General features: G+C 34.2%; 1 protein-coding gene, 1 long non-coding RNA gene and 2 pseudogenes across 2 annotated transcripts; 2 read left to right on the top strand and 2 right to left on the bottom strand.

Annotated features, from left to right (window-relative positions):
- The first annotated feature begins 421 nt into the window (after positions 1-421).
- On the top strand, positions 422-3,528 carry LOC130942151 (receptor-like protein 35). Its single transcript, XM_057870847.1, has 2 exons — positions 422-660; positions 750-3,528. Exons 1-2 carry the CDS (start codon positions 656-658, stop codon positions 3,211-3,213), a joined length of 2,469 nt encoding a protein of 822 aa, XP_057726830.1. The 5' UTR covers positions 422-655; the 3' UTR covers positions 3,214-3,528.
- A 924-nt stretch (positions 3,529-4,452) lies between these two features.
- Positions 4,453-4,978, bottom strand: LOC130942152 (histone H2AX-like; annotated as a pseudogene).
- Positions 4,979-13,609: 8,631 nt separating this feature from the next.
- LOC130939322 (rac-like GTP-binding protein RAC1) lies at positions 13,610-18,163 on the bottom strand (annotated as a pseudogene).
- LOC130942153 (uncharacterized) lies at positions 15,526-17,627 on the top strand. Its single transcript, XR_009070823.1, has 4 exons — positions 15,526-15,706; positions 15,798-15,852; positions 15,941-16,069; positions 17,367-17,627. It is a non-coding gene; the product is annotated as an uncharacterized LOC130942153 (long non-coding RNA).
- Positions 18,164-19,117: the final 954 nt, after the last annotated feature.

Below are 19,117 nucleotides of genomic sequence, written 5' to 3'. Positions count from 1 at the left end.
TGCATTCGATGCCATGCACTACACTCAATACATTAAAAATCTAAAGATTATTATTGTGACATCATAATGATGAGGTGTTTTACTCTCTTGTTGCTTCTTCTTCTCCTTCATACTCCATCCTCCACTTGCTCATCGGTGATGATGCCACTATGCAACCATCATGACAACTCAAACCTGCTCCAATTCAAGAACTCATTTTCCATCAACCATTCATTGTACAAAAATTATTGGTGCTTCTCCTCTTATCCCAAGATAGCATCATGGAAAAACGGTTCTGATTGTTGCGAGTGGGATGGGGTCACGTGCGACACCACGTCAGGACACGTGATTGGGCTTGACCTCAATTGCAGCATGCTTGAAGGCGAGTTTCATCCCAACAGCACACTCTTCCATCTGACGCATCTTCAACAACTCAACCTTGCCTTCAATAACTTCTCCCACTCTCCAATATATCCTGAAATTGGTAATCTTGTGAGTCTCACCCATCTCAATCTATCATTCTCATCATTTAGCAGTCATATTCCGTCCACAATCTCACACTTGTCTAAATTACTCTCACTTGATCTCTCCTCGTATGATCATGAACTGAGACTTGATGAATCCACATGGAGCAGACTCATTGGTAACACCACTAACTTGAAAGAGCTAGTTCTAGATGAGGTAGACATGTCTTCTGTCAGAGAAACTTCATTGTCTTTGTTGATGAATTTGTCATCCTCTTTGTTGATTCTGAGTCTTGATGTGACTAGATTGCATGGAAAATTTCCAACTGGTATACTTGGTTTAACTAATCTTGAAGAACTAAGTTTGTTTGGCAATGAAGAACTGAAGGTTGAACTTCCAAAGTCCAATTGGAGCACTCCTCTAAGGATCTTGGACCTCTCTTTGACAGTTTTCTCGGGAGAAATACCTGATTCCATTTCCCATTTGAAGTCTCTTAACCAACTATGGCTAGACTCTTGCCAATTTGATGGATTAATTCCTGTGTCTTTGTGGAACCTCACTCAACTAACTCATTTGGACCTTTCAGAAAATAGACTTCATGGTGAGATTCCATCTTTGCTTTCAAACCTCAAACATCTCACCTACTTATATCTTAGTTATAATACATTCAGTGGTCACATCCCACACGTGTTCGACAACTTCACTAAATTGGATTATTTGGATCTTTCTTCTAACAGTCTAGGAGGCCAACTGCCATCATCATTATTTGATCTAACTCAACTTTCTTACTTAGATATGTCTTCTAATCAACTAATCGGCCCAATTCCAAGCAAAAATGCCACATTTTCAAAACTAGAAACACTATATTTGTCTAATAACTTTATAAATGGGACAATTCCAGACTGGTGCTATTCTTTGTCTTCATTGATAATGCTAGATCTTAGCATGAACCAGTTCACAGGGCCAATTAGCAAATTCTTCACTTATTCATTGGAATATTTATATCTCTCTGATAACAAATTTCAAGGTGATTTTGCAAATTCGATCTTTGAATTTCTAAAAAATCTTACTCATTTGGATATGTCATCAAATGACTTGAGTGGTCTTGTCGACTTTTTTCATTTTTCAAAATTGAAAAATTTATATTTTCTTGATTTTTCTAACAATAAATTTCTCTCTGTTGATATTAATAGTAAAGTTGACTATGTCTTGCCCAAACTTAACAGTTTAGATTTCTCTTCTTGTAATATTACTGTCTTTCTTCCATTATTCCTAACTAAACTACAAAATCTAAAAAAATTAGATCTTTCTAACAATAAATTTCTTTCTGTTTATATTAATAGTAGCGTCGACTATGTCTTACCCAATCTTCAAAGTTTATATTTCTCTTCTTGTAATATTACTGTCTTTCCTCCATTCCTAACAAAACTACAAAATCTAAGATGGTTAGATCTTTCTAAGAATAAAATCCATGGAAAGATTCCCAATTGGTTCAGTGACAATCTCTTCCACACATGGAAGAGCATGTCCTATATTGATCTCAGTTTTAACAATCTGCAAGGAGATCTTTCAACATTTTTCAATGCAAGCACCCTCAATATACTCATCTTGTCTCACAACCACTTGTCTGGCACCATTCCTTCAATGTTTTGCAATGTAACCTTCCTCTATGTACTCATCTTGTCTCACAACCACTTGTCTGGCGTGATTCCACAATGCTTGGGAGCATTTCCTCATCTCATGATTTTGGATCTTCAAGTGAACAACCTTCATGGAAACATACCTACAAATTTTTCTCAAGACAACAATTTTCAAACAATAAAGTTGAACAACAACCAACTGGAGGGTTCGTTACCAAGGTCTTTGTCTAACTGCACCATGTTGGAAGTTTTGGATCTTGCAGAGAATAACATAGAGGATGTGTTTCCTAGTTGGCTAGAAGGTCTTCAGAAGTTACAAGTACTCAGTTTAAGAGCAAATAAGTTTCATGGTACCATCACTAGTTTCGGTGCCAAACATCCGTTCCCAAAGTTGAGAATATTTGATGTTTCCAACAACAAATTCAGCGGCCCTTTGCCAACCTCGTTCTTTGAGAATTTTCAAGGAATGAAGGATCTGAGTAATAGTACTCATCATCCTATTGGTTTGTCATACATGGATAGCGGCTTCGGTGTGTACAATGATTCTGTAGTGCTTATTATCAAAGGTCAGTCCATGGAGCTAGTGAGAATATTAACCACTTTTACAACTATAGACTTGTCAAATAACATGTTTGAAGGAGAAATCCCACATGTCATTGGAGAATTAAGTTCTCTCAAAGGGCTTAACCTTTCTCACAATAAAATCAGTGGTATGATTCCAATAACACTGGGAAATTTGACAAGTTTGGAATGGTTAGACCTTTCATGGAACCAACTGACAGGTGAGATTCCTATGGCTTTGACCAATTTGAATTTTCTGGCTGTCTTGAACCTTTCTGAAAACCAGTTGAAGGGAATGATACCAACAGGAGAACAGTTCAATACATTCCAAAATTATTCCTACAGAGGAAACCCAATGCTATGTGGATTCCCCTTGTCAAAGTCATGCGGCAATGACAAAGAACAACCACCTTCGGTATTTCCTCATGCAAAAGAATCATTATTTGGATGGAAGGCAGTAGCAGTGGGATATGGATGCGGAGTGGTATTTGGGATGTTCCTTGGAAGGTTGTTTATCAAAACTGCGAAACCCTTATGGCTTGCCAGACTTCTTTGTGGTTATACTTAACAAACAAGCACAGGAGAGGCCATGTAAACTGTAGAAGACTACTGTTGTTAGCTTCATATGTTTTGCTTTTTTCTTTTAATATTTTTCTGTAATGATGTTAGTTTTTCTGTTTGTGGAATAAAATATGTAAGGTGATTGCTACGGTACGATGATAAATTAATACGTACCGATACGTTTAAGATATGGACAAATAACAATAAGCCATGTGGAATTTATTTTCCACGTCAGCATTTAATTTTTTCTTTTTTAAATATATAGTATATCACTACTTTTACTAAAACACCCTTTTAATTAAATAAAAATAAAAAATATTTATTTATTTAATTTTATAAAAAGACTTAAACATCCTTTCTTTATTTGATGAGACAAAACACTACAAGAATATGGCCGATTAGCTACCACAAGAAGAATCGTAAAATCATCGCTAATCTGACGCAAAATATAATTTGTGACGGATTAGCTACCGCCTAGCAACTAATGCTTTCCTCGCTAATTACAAGTCGCAGATCAGTGAGGCAAACACAACAGTCGCTAATTCATCGGAAAGTTTTTTAGCTACCGAATAGATAGTCGCAAATCCATCACTAAAATAAAAGCTAATTCCATAGAAGAAATAGACTAAACGGGAGTCGCTAATTAACGACAAACTTTACTGCAGCAAACTCATCGCTAAATGCAAGCTAACTTCGTAGACGAAATAAAATGCATAGTTGACGCTAATTAGCGAAAAATTTTTCCGAACCTAACTCGTCGTTAATTGGCCGCTAATATAATCGCTAATCTGTCACATTTTATAACAAATCTATAGCTAATTTTTGAAAATCTTTAATCAAATTTATAAAAATGTTGTCGCTAAATCAAAACTATTCGAAATGAGAAAATATAATTATGAAATAGTCGCTAATTTACCAAGAAATAATATATAATCAATTAATTGCATTATTATCGCAAAATATCATTACAAATTTCTTTTAAACTAATAACAAATTAGTTATCTATAGGTAACTAGTGTGATTGTAGCCCTTCAAAATATTAATAAACAAATTATTGGAAATTGTTTAGTTTTTAATAAAATTACTAATTCTTCATAACTTTTAAATGAATAACACTTTTGTACGAAGTCAATTATAATTCTTCTAAAGCAAGAATAGTTTTCCTTTATCCAAATCACAAAGAACCTTTACATTATTTAAACAGTCCCAATTCCCAATAATCAAAACAATCCAATATGTTATGCACCTAAAACTCTTCACTAGCAGATCCAATAATCTCGGCTTTGTTCTTTCCACTAGCAAACTTCTTAGGCAATAAATTCTGGTGAATATTCGGCATGCAGAACTCCACCACTCGCAATGGTCACGGACCCCTTAAACTTGCTCAATTCCTCATCATTCCTCACCGCAAGCTAAATGTGTCTCTGAATAATCCTAGTCTTCTTGTTGTCCCTCGTAGCATGTCGGCAAGCTCCAGAACCTAAACCAACCAAAGCCATAAGAACCAAAAGTAACAAATATGAAGGTTGAGAAAATTAGAATAAGGGAAGTAAAGGATGAACCTCGATGGCGAGATATTCGAGTACCGCGGATAGGTAAACGGATGACCCAGATTCAACCCGCTGGGCATAACGGCCAACCTTGAGGTAGCGAGCGACACGGCCGATGGGAAATTGGAGGCCGGCCTTGGAGGACCTGAAAATGGACTTTGAGGATTTGGGTTTGTCTCTACCGCCCTTCGTGGTTGTTGCTGCTACTTCGGAAGAACCCATGGCGCGGGATTTTGATGAGGGATGCGAATTTGGGATTTGAATTTTGTGTAGAGTGGTCGATTGGCTTTTGGTTTATATATGAGGGCGAGAGACTGTCGCTCGCGATTGGATGAGACGGGTTTGTCTCGAATCGCCAGCGTGACAATGCAGATGCGATTTTTCAACCTTTTGGTATTGCGGTTTTCGCTTTCGAGCGCCAAAGTGAAAAACTAAAGATTTAAATGATCATTTCAAAACAGCAACAAAACTAAAACAAAAATAAAAATTCATTGAGTATTAACTCGAACTTGGAACGAATAAAAAATATTTTTTATATTTTTTAAATCATAAATTTGAGATAAAAAAATTGTAAATAATAAATTATTAATAAATAAAAAGTTAAAATAAAAATAAAAACTTCATGAGTTAAAATAAAAATAAAAATTCCATGAGCTATTTATTTTTTTTAATATATAGAATAATGAAGTTTGAATTAATTTAAGGGCAATTTACTTTAATAAAATAACTCTCCTCCAAAATTACGTAGATTCTCGGAATTATAAAAGACTACACATATAAAATTAAACTGAATGAATTCGATTTAAGCAAACACATAATAAATCGAATTCATAATATTCGAATTACATGTAATTTTTAATTCCATATAATATTTTCTCATCTATTTTTTATAGCTCATAAATACAAAAAAAATATTTTATGGAATTTAAATTTTTTGTATTGATTTTTATATAAAAAACTCATAACATTATAATTATTCATTTTGTAACAGAGTAGAACTAAAATTTTACTAATAATTTTAAATTAAATATTTATATAAAATTTTAAATTTTTTTAGTATAAACACTTTTTGTAATTATTGTGGATAAGTTTATGAAATTTAAAAATGGCTTAAAAGATGTTATGAGTATTATAGGGAAATGAGTACATCTCAAATTTTTTATTATAAGCATTTTTTTATGATTTTTACTGTGATAAAAATTTCATGTTCAGCTCCTATTTATATATATTAGGCATATACTAAATCGAATTAACTCAATTTGGTTGTATAATATTATTTTTTTTAATTTATAAATTATTGATGGTGTGAAAGAGTATTGTAAATCAAAACTAATAAGTTCGATTTAGCATAAGCTACATATCATTGTAAATCGATTTTAATGGATTCGATTTATCAGTAGGTATAAATCAACTCCATTTGCTTCTATTTAATAAGGACATCATAATTTAAAGCTATTAGTTTCGATTTACATGTGAATCAGAAGTTGCATGTAATTTGAACCTTATGAATTCGATTTATTATGTGTTTGTCTAAATCAAATTTATTTAATTCGATTTATATAGAAATGCAAATAGAAATTTTGACGTAGCCTTTTATGATTTGGGGGATTCACGTAATTTGGACAAGTAATTGATTTATTAAGATTTTTTTGTCCTTAATTTAAGTATAATACTAAAATTATTATGTTATTATTATAAGTAACAATCAAGATAGAAAATTTACAAATATTTATAAATTTGTTTTTTTTTCAATCTTATTTAATTTGAAGTTGATATAAAAATTTAAATTTAAAGAATTCTTTTTCTCGCACAATTTTGATTGCTAAAAATATTTTTTCTTTTAGTTTTATATTTAATATCTTAAATCATCTTTAGTTTTATTATTTTTTCAAATTTTTTAATTTTTATTTTTATTATTTTTTCTTACCATTCTCTATACACATATCTATCATTATTTTTTTCATTAATTATAAGAAAGATAGAAAAGAGTACTACATGTACTCAGAAGAATAAAGAAGAAGACAACAAGAACGGAAGTTATGTGTAAAATAAAAAAAAATAACTGTAGGAAGAAGGAAGAAAAATTAACTGATAATTACATTTTTTACTAATTTTTAAGATGGTAGTTATATTAATCAGAGACAATAATAGTTATACATGTATATAAAAAATAATAAGAGAAAAGGATAATGTATAATATGATGAGATGATATAATAAAATAAAAATTAATAATTTTTAAAAATAATAAAATTAAAAAATTAAAGATATTTAAGATAAGATTGAAGAATTACATTTTTTTATCTATTAGAATTATGGATGAAGATAAAGAATAATTTGAATATAAATTTTTAAATTTGCTTCTATTTAAACAGGATTAAGGAAATAAATAAATTTACTAATATTTATAAATAACTCATCTTTATATAATATTAATGGGTTTTTATATTGATTTTGTTACACATAATAACAACAAAATATTTTTTAATTTGAATTTATTTATTTTATACATTTTACTGGTTAAATAACTTAAGGTATTTTATTCTTTTATAATTTATTTTTAATTATTAATATTAAATTTATAATTTTAAAAATAAAAATATAAAATTAATTTCTTAAACTCAATAGAAAAGTGGCTGAACAGGAATGTGAGCCGCTAGTTAAAGTAGCGATCGAATTAGTAGGAACATGAAATAAGTGAGGAAAGTCTATCAGTTGTTAAGCGGTCGTTAATTCCTCACTAAATAAGCTTTTGATTAGTGACTCAATTGCGACCAGTTACTTCTAACATTTTCTCAGTTAGCTTTGAATTTGTTATAACTCTGCGACGGATTTCCAACGAGATTAGCGAATAATTTGCTACAAAATAGGTAGGATATAGCTTTTGCTTTACGACAAGATTGCAGTTGCCAAGTCGCTCGCTAAATTAAACTTGCGACAACTTAGCGACAAATGTATTTCGCCCGCTAATCAGCGACTTAAAATCAGCGAACGAAGTGTGTCAGTTGTTAAACGGTCGCAAATTCCTTACTACTTAGGTCATAGGCGCTCAATATCCATATTTCCACGTTAGCGACTAATTAGCAAGGAACACTTTCCTAGCTGAATGATATATGCGTTGCGATGAGTTAGCGACGACTGTTTTCTGTCGCTACCCTAATTTTGAATTTTACAATATTATGCGACAAATTAGCGAGAAATGAATTCCTCGCTAAAAATAAAAACTTTGGCGACAAATTAGCTAGGAATTTGTCCATCATAGAATGCATTTCAAGTCTTTGTGACGGATTAGTTAAGGACATTGTTCCTCGCTAATTGTATATCAAACACTTGCGACGGAATAGTGACAATAATATCCCTCGCTACTTTACTTTTATTCGATTGAACCCCTAAGTGACTGATTTGCTAGAACATTGTTACTCGCAAATTAATTTGTGAGAAATTAGCGAGAAAAATTTCCTCGCTCTTTTTTTAGCTACAAAAGTCAATCTGCGAGAAACAAACTTACTCGTAAATCTCTCGCTAATCAGTCATTTTTCTCAAGTTCGGGTATTTTGTGACCGCTCATTAATTTTGTCGTAAGTGCGTCACTAATTCCTCGCAAGTTAGTGACAGATTAGTGACAAAAAATATTTCTCGCAAAGATTCGTCGCTAATTTGTCAAATTCTTGTAGTGAAAATATCCTTTTAAATTAATCAAATTTTAAAATTAAAAAATTAAACAAAACAAAAATATATCTAAAAAAAATTGTTTTTGAAATCTAGGTTTCAGAAATCCTTTTCATCTTGTCAAGTTCTTCCAATAAAAAATTGTTTCTGGGTTTCAAAAACCTTCTTCATCTTCTCAAGTTCTTCCTTCCCCTTCGTATCTCTCTCTCTCTCTCTCCCCCTGGAGCTCGCTCTCTCTCATCTCTCTCACCGTGGCGTCGCCGTTGCTCTCTGTCTCGTCATCGTCTTGCACATAGTTGCGCGCGCCTTCATTGCGCTCTTCGTCGCCGGCGGCAGAAGCAGCAGGTTTAGGGGCTCGTCGTCTTCTTGCTTCGAGTGTCGCCGTCAGCCTCCTTCGCGCAATCAGAAGCTGCTTCATGATTTGGTGAGTTCTAACAAAGGTAGGATTTTATTGTTCCAAGTTAGTTGAAACTTGAAACCATGACGCTGATGTTTTCTTCCCTTTTCATCGCCACAAAGAATCCTTATATTCTGGCTCACCCACTTCGCTAGATCACACTGTCATTTGATGATTCCATCAATATCATTGTTTATTTAGTTGTTAATCAACCACTTTGTTAATGTAAAATAAATTGAAATTCTAGGTTTGGGTAAATTGGGGACAGAGACGCCAGTTCATTCCCCAGAACAAGTTAGGTAACTTAATTGATAATTTTTTATAATAGATCAGTTGTTCATTCCTTCTTTGAATTGTCCAGTTATATTTAGGTCTTCCTAGTTTGTTATTAGTGCAAAAATTGTCAGTGATTTGACTTTTAGGTTGGATACTACCTGATTTTGTTACAAAGTAGAAATTTGCTTCGATTCACACTTTCACTGTATCAACTGGTCTATTCACTCACATACAGCTCATAACAAGCATGCCAGTAGCATTTGTCATAGTATACGTAATCTGTAGCTAATTAAAATGCAGATTTTGATTATTTGGGAAGTCTTTTCTTGAACAAATTTTACAAAAATATATTCCTGTTGTTAATTTTGTCAATTCTTGCTTGTTTAATTGAAGCCATAGTGTTTGCTTTAATTCTGAGGTTAGAGAATAAATTACTACTATGATATGGAGAAGTTGAAGCAATGATATTTTCAATTCTTCACAGCCTTGGTATGATGATAATTTGATATTCCTCATCCCAGCCTTGGGAAGAGCTTAATTTGCTCATGCAGGTGGATCTTGCCTCTGCTCTGTCTTTCCTAGTCGTTTTATCATTGTAAGTGTTTTTCGTGGCTTTTATAAGGACTTAGTTTGATGACAACATTCAATGTGTTTTGTTTCTCCTTAAGGAATAATGAGAATAGATCTTTCTTACTATCTTGCTATAGAATTATTTAGTTTGATGACAACGTTCAATGTCTTGGCTCTTTTATTTTTCATATCCATTAAAATGATGTTGGATTAAGCTTTAGTTGATTTTTAAGTGCAAATTATTGAGACTTTTTGGTAGAGATTAGCAACAATTTAGATAATTTAGCAACAATTTTTCAAATAATGATAATTTAGAATTTAAATGAAATAATATAGATATTATTTAATCATTATTCATTGCATATGTTTTAGATAGCAAAAACACTCGAATGAAAAAAGGAAATACTTGTTATTTAAGGACTGTAAAATTGATGAGCAAACCAGAGAGTTTTAAGGAACTAAGACAGCGATGAAAGAAGGAAATACTTGCTATTTAATTCTTTGTTGATTGTCATTATGAATCTTATATTTGGTTTAATATTTTTTCAATGGCATAGAACTAATTTTATTTTTTGTGCCTTAAAATACTAGTGAAGTCACTATCATAGTACTAAATATGCTTCAGGGATTTAGCCAATTTTAAGGGCTAGGTTATTGTCCTCGTCTATGTTTCACTTATTTTTTATTTTTATTTTTATTGTTATTTTTATTTTTATTTTTATTTCATGACTTCATAATAAAAATAATAATAATAATAATAATAATATATATTTCTAAATTTTGCATTTCTTCTCACTCATCTTCTTATGTAGTTAATGTCTTTGTTTCCCTGTTTCTGTGTTTTCACTCACTCACTTCACTTTCACACACACTCTCCTCTCTGCTGCTTCTGTCACAGTTCTTTAATTTTGCTCCATGAAACCGTTGCAACACTAAGCTTGCTCTTCTTCATACAGTCACTCAAACCCTGTCTTGTGGCCCTTTTCAGGTTTGATCCTCAATCTTTATTTTATTTTGTTTTCAGTATCTCGGGTGTGTGTTAATTGACCAAAGTTTGTAACTTTCTCTGTGATTCTCTGAGCTATTATGTTTTCTCTGAGTGGCATTTTATGCTGTTTGCTTTAATTTTGGAACTGGGTTTTGTTAAATGCGGGAACTCTGAGCGAAGGGAACGCTTCTGTTAGCTCTAATGAAGTTAAACCATTTTCTAAGTGCCTGAATGAAGTGGAAAAGATTATTTCTTATGCTCCTGAGTCAAAAGGAGATGGAAACATCAATGGGAACTATCTGGATTCTCTTTTGGAAGATTTCAGGACCAGAGTCAATATTAGTTGCTCGAATGGTGATATATGTCCCAAAACGGCAATGTTTTCTTTGTTATGCCTTGTCTCAGATTGTTCAATATTTTTTTTGTTTCTAACAGATATGCGGCCGAGGGAGATCCGGCTGGTCATGAGTGGGTACATGCCCTCTGTGATGTCTCAATCAGACCTGGTTGGTTTTGGCATCTTTCAGAACTTCCAAAGTCTGCAATCAATCTGCTTGAAATATACTATAAGTCGGTTGGTCGAAATTGTCACTTGCTACTCAATGTGCCTCCAAACTCGTCGGGTCTCATACTTGGGGATCTACATGGATCCAGTTACCATTTGGAGCAGCATATATGATGATACAGTATTAACAAGCCATTTCAATGCCACTTAAGTTATTCATATTATCACACAAGACAACTCTCATACTGCTACTTCAACAACTACAATGTAAACTTGCTGGATTTAAGGCACTGTTCATTTTCTAATTGGTACATATGATCTGGTAAGATAACTTTTTTTTTTAAGTTTAATTCGCAATTTAATTAAATGAGATGGTGCGAGGTGTGATCGTGGTGGAGATTAACAAACAAGAATAATGGTAAGATAACTTTTCTTTCTCCATTTTTTTATGGTATAGGATCTTGAATCATAGACTTTTTCTTCAATTTCTTTTGTCATTTTTTTGATCACTGCTTGAATCTCAAGTATTGCTACGCGACCCAATTTATTTGGGTACTTCAAATTTCCGACCTTTTTCAACTGGGGATGCTTAGTTTAACTCTGAGATTGATGAATCAATGTTTCTGAGAAGTGCCTTTTTATTAATTTACTATTAATAATATACATATCTATTTACGTTTTTTTTTATCTATCTTAATGTTTCAGGAAGTTACACTTACACATCACAGGTTGCAGGTAGTAATTTTTTCTGTTATTGAATACATGCAATGCATTATAATCCTCTTGTTCGTTTTAACTTCTAACTATGAATTGATGCAAAGCATTATAATATATTGTGAACTTAGTAATTTACTACTCTGAATTTTCCATGTCAATCTTAATTTTTGCCTTAGTTGTGAATTCTCTGCCGAAAAATTCGAAACAACAGCAGGTCATAAGGAATCCTCCGATTTTGACCCGTGCAGTGTTAATCAAGATCATTCTAATGCGTTGAAGCTTGAACTTGGATTGTCTAGTCTTGTGGTTTCTTCAGAAGTTGGGATTAGCCAACCCAAGGAGGAGCATGAGGTGGATGAATTGAGTGATGCTGATTGGAGTAATCTCACAGAAGTGCAATTGGAAGAACTTCTCTTGAGCAATTTGGACACCATTTTTAAGAGTGCAATAAAAAACATTGTTGCAAGTGGCTACACCGAAGAAGTTGCTAAAAATCCATCTTAAGGTCTGGCATCTGTTATGGATGTAAAGATATCATATCGAATATAGTTGATAATACGTTATGAATCATGCAGATTTGTTTGATGTATACATTAATTTGTTTTCATTGTCAATGTTGATCATAGAGGTAAGTAACACTCTTGTAATATTTTCCAAGCCATAGTTTTGGAATTAAAGTCAGCAAGCAAAATACTCCATTTTTCTTCCTGTAAACAAAAATCACAATTTTATATTTTACACACCATACACCACCAAACAACAGTACATATGAATTGAGACTGCAAAAGGAATTTTCATAGTCTTCATAATTTGTTTTAAATACTGATATTATATGCTAAAAAGTACTAGACAAGAGGAATAAGAGATTAATTTTCATAGTATTTCATTTTTTTTTCTTTTTTAAATAATTTATCTTACCTCTTCAAAGGGAACCATATGCAGTATCTAGTAGTAACAATTCTGCCTGGTGTAAGATAAACCATACTTCATTGTTCATTTGTTCTCATAGGTTGCACTAATTCTCAAGTCTAAAAAATTATAAGATTTTAATATAGAAAAAAGGGATAGAATTATAGAAAACTTTAATTCATGGCACCAATGATACACAAGAAGCTGATTCCACCACCTGCCAATGCAATTTTACACTAACAAAGGGTAAATTTCAACTGATAACATCTCCTTTATAGCTAAAGAAATTTCTAACATGGGATGTATGGCTTATTTATTTATATGTCTGTTCTCTTATTTCTTTATTGATGTTTTAGCAATGCCTTAACATTTTCAAAAAGCAAAGATCAGTCTTACATTTAACTGATTTAAGTTCTATTTTCATCCAAGGCCAACTGCAATTTTACTCAATATATGGTTAAATTTTCTGAATCATCTCTTATTTATGCAGCAAATCAAAATTGGATTCAAGTTTGGATAATTAAATGTTCCCTTCAGCAATCAATTTTAAGCAATCAATTAAAAAAGTATTTATTTTCCTAAAACTTTAAGCAATCAATTTCTGGGAAGCAGCCAGTTCAACTGTTAAGATGAAAGATGATTTGCCAGCATCCCTCAGATACCGCACGTCTCCATTCATCAGCTTCAGCAACTTTTCTGCTGATGAGCAGACTCTAATACCCTCCTCGGATTTTTGTCCCTCTCGTCCGAACATTTGGTTCAGTAATGTTTCCGGAACACCAACACCATCATGTGTTATGCAGCAAAGATATAGAATGGCAAAGACTACCAAGAAATGGCTACAGTCATGTCATCCTCTGCCAACTACCAATTTAGAACTGAGAAGATCACAATATGGAACAGGTTTTTTGACCCTTTCTCTTCTTTTTCTTCTGCTTTGGAAGCTGGAGAACTACTTTGATGGCCGCATCAAAAACAGCCTTCACATTCTGTATTCAAAGGCAGATATCATTAGGGACGTGATATTATCTAACCTTTGGAACTTTTATAGATGCAGAGAACATATATGTACCTGCTGTATTTTTGAACTACATTCGATGTAAACTGGAGCACCGATAAGTTTTCTCAGTTCCTCACCCTTCAACAAAGAGAGAAAATCAGATCACTAATGTATAAAGTAAGCAGATGGTCTCTCTTATGAACACCAACTGAAGGCTAAAAGACAATGAAATAAGATACAAAGCGATAGCAATGGATATTGGTAATAGAAGCAATGAAAGCTAGGAAGTACCTGTACTGTGGTGATAGGTGCTGCACCAGGATGATCTAGAAAAAACTGCTTATCATCCCCGAAGATGTACACAAGTCGCATATTGGTTGTCAAGAAATGCCCAAGCAAGTTAATAATGACATCTTTACAATGAAAGCATTAAATACATATAATTAAGTTAGCACTATATATGAGAGAAGACAAATTCCAAAAGAAACTATATGAAAAATTGAGACTAGAGACAAAATTTTCAGAATAGAAATTCTACTTTTGTTATTGACTATCATAAATGGAAATTCTAACGAGTCAATAAAAAAAGAACTTATGGAAACACCAGCTCCACCATGGCAAATTACTCATGTTAGGTAGTAGCAATCTTCTGTCACTTTAAACTTCCTAATACTCTTCATAAATCAAGGTTTTTTCAAGATTTATCAACAACCATTTAGTTTTTAAAACAATCATTACATTAGCCTTTCAGTTAAACAAGGAGGTAAAGGGAAAAATTAAGAAAGCATTCCATGAAATGGTTTGGTATATCTGAATCAATTCTTGATTAAAGTCATCAATTAGGTAACCTTCGAGGATGAACTTCCTTCTCTAAACCACTACTGAATAACAAGCAATCAAAGGGAAACAAAATAACAGCAATGACATTGGAATCCAGAATCTATTCCCCAACTTTCTAATAATGAAAGAAACACAGTATGAGTAAAAGACAGCAATTAGTATGATAATAAGATGAAACTTCACAGGATCACGGAACTACTATCATGCTGAAGGTTATCAGGTAGATAACAAGGGCATCAAACATCAAGAAGGTAAAGAAAGAACAAGAATCTAACCAAGTTTTGTTCCAACAAGAATAATTGGAACACCAGGAGCATAATGCCTCAACTCAGGAATCCACTGGAAAAGGAGGAAAAGAAAAAATTAGTCCAGAGTAGAGAGAAAAAAGAACAATAATAATAATAATAAGTATATACCAATCTTACTTTCTTGGCAACATTTTCATAGCTAGCCCTGCTTATGAGAGAGAATGCTAGCAGGAATACATCAGCTGCCTGAAAATTTTGGATCATATTTGCCGTCCCATTCCACACTGGCACTTGAGTCCAAAATCCCAGAAAAAAGGAAAAACCCCACTTGCACTAAAACTCCCACATCAAGAGGGAATGATCAAAATGCAAAGAAATATCCCTCGGCAAGTCCGTATTTGGATATGATCTCGTTCCGTCTGTAAACCCCGGTTAAATTAGTAGATAATTAGTCAATAAATTAGTTTTTAATAAGGAGGATTAGAAATATGAATGCTATATTAAATTAGGGTAGAACTCATCAAAACGAGAATTTTGACACTAATTTCGAAGAAAACGGTCCAAAATTGGACCGAAAGGACCGAACCGGTTGAACCGAACCCGAACCGGGCTATCGGTCCAACCGGACCAGCCCATTAAAAAGAGCCACGGGCTCTTTTTCCCTCATTTCCTCAAGGACGCAGCTGAGCTCCAGGGAGAGGAAAGGAACGCCGAACCTTTACGGCAAAGTTCCAAATCCCGTAATTCCTCCGTTCGAGCTCCAATCGTCGCACCGTTTGCGGCCACGCGTTCACCGCGTCGAGCTCTACATTTCTACCGGAACAATTTCATAGGTAACTCATTATTTTACACTCAGCCTTCATTTCCCCCAATTTTCGAATTTTAAGTGGGAATATTGAATTTCTTTGATTTCTGATGTTTTAGGATCCAATTAGCTTGAGAAAAACGTTCACTCTTGCTTATGTGAAGCTTGGGTAAGGTGAGGATACGATAATTCTATTTTATTTTCATTAAATTTGAGCTTTGAGTATTAAATTGGGTATATATGTATTATGAACGTGTATTAGGTTGAAAATAAATAATTGGAGCTTGAAATTGTGAATACTGGAACTTGGAGGAAACGGATTAGTTGAGTTTTGAGAGGCTGTCTTGGTTTTGAATAAATAGCTTTGGTCGTTACGTGAAAATCGGCTAAGGTATGGTTTAGGTTTCTTGCATTTAATATATAATATTCTGTGAAAACTTAGGCTAGATGACCATAGGATAAGCTGGAATGCAGGTGTATGTTTAATATTTAGTGATTTGTCGATGAATATAGTTGTTTGAAGTTTATTGGATAATTAGTTATTAATTTTGGATGGTGAATGTTGTTATGTTAATTTGGAACGAGTTATAGTTGAATGTTATTGTTGATGAACATAGTTGGTTTGGTGCTTGTTGATTAATTAATGATTCGGTGGATTATTGATTTGAGGTATTTTGTGTTAAAAGCCTAGGAATTGTGAACTATGATTCTTAGTTGAATTTTGGTTGTTGGATTTGAATATTGTATGAGTTTAATTGTTGATCTGAAGTAGATTTTTGTGGAGATTGTTATGATAATGAGGAAGAGAATGTTGGATTGAAAAGAATGCAGGTTTGGACCCGAAAAGGGTGGCAAAGTCCGAGTTTTAGAGGAAATGCTGCCGAAATTTTATAAAAATTAGAGATTTTGTTTATATGATTGATGTATGATGATGAATGAAATGTGATTGAGAATGATGTGGATATTGATGAATTATAATTAAATTATTTAAATGGCTTATGAATTTGAATAATCTGAGATACGAGATTCCCTGGATTAAGTGCCGTGGCTTGCCACCACGTGTACCAGGTTGAAAACTCGATACTCTGTTGACCCTATGACGTAAGTGTGACCGGGCACTATATAAATTCCCGGGAATGTTACCCCCATTGAGCAATATTGATTATTTGAGAAAAATCTATGCATAGACTCTTGGGGATGCACGTCGGGGGACCGTCTAAGGACAATTCAGACTTGTCGGGTTGGCTGGATAACCGACAGATGAGCCTCATCAGCCATAGGACAGGCATGCATCATATGCATATTACTTGAATTACTTGCTTGTGCTCTAATTGGGTGTGCTTATCTGTGTTTGCCATGTTAAATGTATATTTGTTATCTGCAGTACTTGTAACCTTCCTGTGTTTGCCTTTGTCTATTTAGTTGTCTGTGAAAATGCATGATGGAGTTAGAGGTATGGAGGAATGGCAGTATGGGATTTAGATTTAAGGTTAAGTTAAGTTAGGATTAAATATTTTTAGAGAACCACCTTTTATGGCTTCTGTTTAATACTTTAAGCTCTATAATCTGAGTGTCGGTGTTCTAGGATTGCCTCTGGCATTCCCAGGACCTTATATATTATGTGTGTGGCACCTTTACCATACTGAGAACCTCCGGTTCTCATTCCATACTATGTTGTTGTTTTTCAGATGCAGGTCGAGAGGCATCTCGTTAGGCGTCTGGACTCTTGAAGCGAAGTGGTTACTGGGATATTTTGTTATGCTATGATGTATATATATGTACTTAGATTTCTCTCCGCATGACTTATTCTTTTTGATCCTCTTAGAGGTTTATGGAGAGGCAGGATTGTGTATATGTACTTTTGGGTTTGGATACGTATGTATATATGTGTAAATATTCTCCGGCCAGTCTTGACTTCGCAGGCTGAGTTAGGAGCTTGATATTTTGTATCTTTGGCACTCTATTCCCACTTCTGTTAGCTTATGTTTGATAGTTATGGTTTTCTTAGCACGTAATTTAACTCGTTCCTTGAGCGTTGCGCCTTTATTGTGCGATTTTTATTTTCCCCTTTTCTTCAAGGCTCCTAGCTTATTATAATTCTTCTGCTATTATATGTACTCATTTTATTTTAGAGGTCGTAATACCACACCACATTTGTTTTACGACTTAAGCGTAAAGCTTAGTGTGGTAGGGTGTTACATTATGGTATCAGAGCAGTTCGTTCCTATAGAGCCTGAAAGACGGACTGATTGTGCTTCTATGCATGCTCTGTATATGAGTTTATGTGCTATTAGGATATCTGATTGATATATATGGCATAAACGTTTGTGAGCATGCATTTGGAACTTAAAGCATTAGACCTGCGATATTGAGACTGATCAACTTAATATCACTTGTTTGGTGTGTATAGGGACCAGATGTCGACTCGCGGACGCGGTCGCGGGCGAGGTAGAGGTAGGACAGGCACCGTTACTCCTGCTCCCATAGGGACTGATCCAGTAGACTTTATGGCTGCCCTGGGAAATATGGCTGCAGCTATGCAGGCAACAGTTGAGGCATTGGGTAATCAGATAAATCAGGGTAATCATGGGAACAATAATGATGAGGACGGTCCTATGACGCTTGCTACATTTCTGAAAGTTCACCCTCCAACCTTTAGGGGAACCTCAAATCCCACTGATGCAGATAATTGGATTCAGGCTATGGAAAGGGCATTACAGGCACAACAGGTTCCTGAAGAGCAATGGGTTGAATTTGGAACTTATCAGTTGCAAGGTGAAGCTCAGTATTGGTGGCAGGGAACACGACGTATCCTGCAGCCTGATGGTGCTGCGATTCCTTGGGAGGTTTTCCGGACAGAGTTCTATAAGAAATACTTTCCTAATTCAGCCAGAAATGCCAAGGAACTTGAATTAATGCAGTTAAAACAGGGACAGATGACTGTTGCTGAGTATACTAGTAAGTTTGAGGAGTTATGTCGCTTTTCTCGTATCTGTCAAGGTGCGCCTGAAGATTTTGCCGAATGGAAATGTATTAAATATGAGGGAGGTCTTCGGAGTGATATTCTGAGCTTCGTTGCCCCAATGGAGATCAGGGTATTTTCTGAATTGGTGAATAAGAGTAGGGTGGCTGAGGATTGTGTGAGGAAGGCGGCAGCAGAGAAAGGGAGTTTGAGGGTTCCTTTTCAAAGGCCTTCAGGGAGGAACTTTGCTCCGAGAGGTAGGAATTTCAAGCGTGGAGGCTTTGTTCCGCAGCAGACTCAGGGTCAAGGTAATTATAGAAGGCCGAATACTAATGCTAGTCAAGGAAAAAGGTTTGGAAAGCAGCCACAGCAAGATCTAAATTGTCAGAAGTGCGGAAAGTATCATCCTGGAGTTCCATGCAGACTAGGACTTGGAGTGTGCTATTCCTGTGGACATCCTGGGCATATAGCCAGTAA

This window comes from Arachis stenosperma, chromosome 7 (assembly GCF_014773155.1).
Source record: "Arachis stenosperma cultivar V10309 chromosome 7, arast.V10309.gnm1.PFL2, whole genome shotgun sequence".
Lineage (NCBI taxonomy): Eukaryota > Viridiplantae > Streptophyta > Magnoliopsida > Fabales > Fabaceae > Arachis > Arachis stenosperma.
Note: the sequence above shows the minus strand (reverse complement) of the source record. Positions and strands in the feature narration are given on the sequence as shown.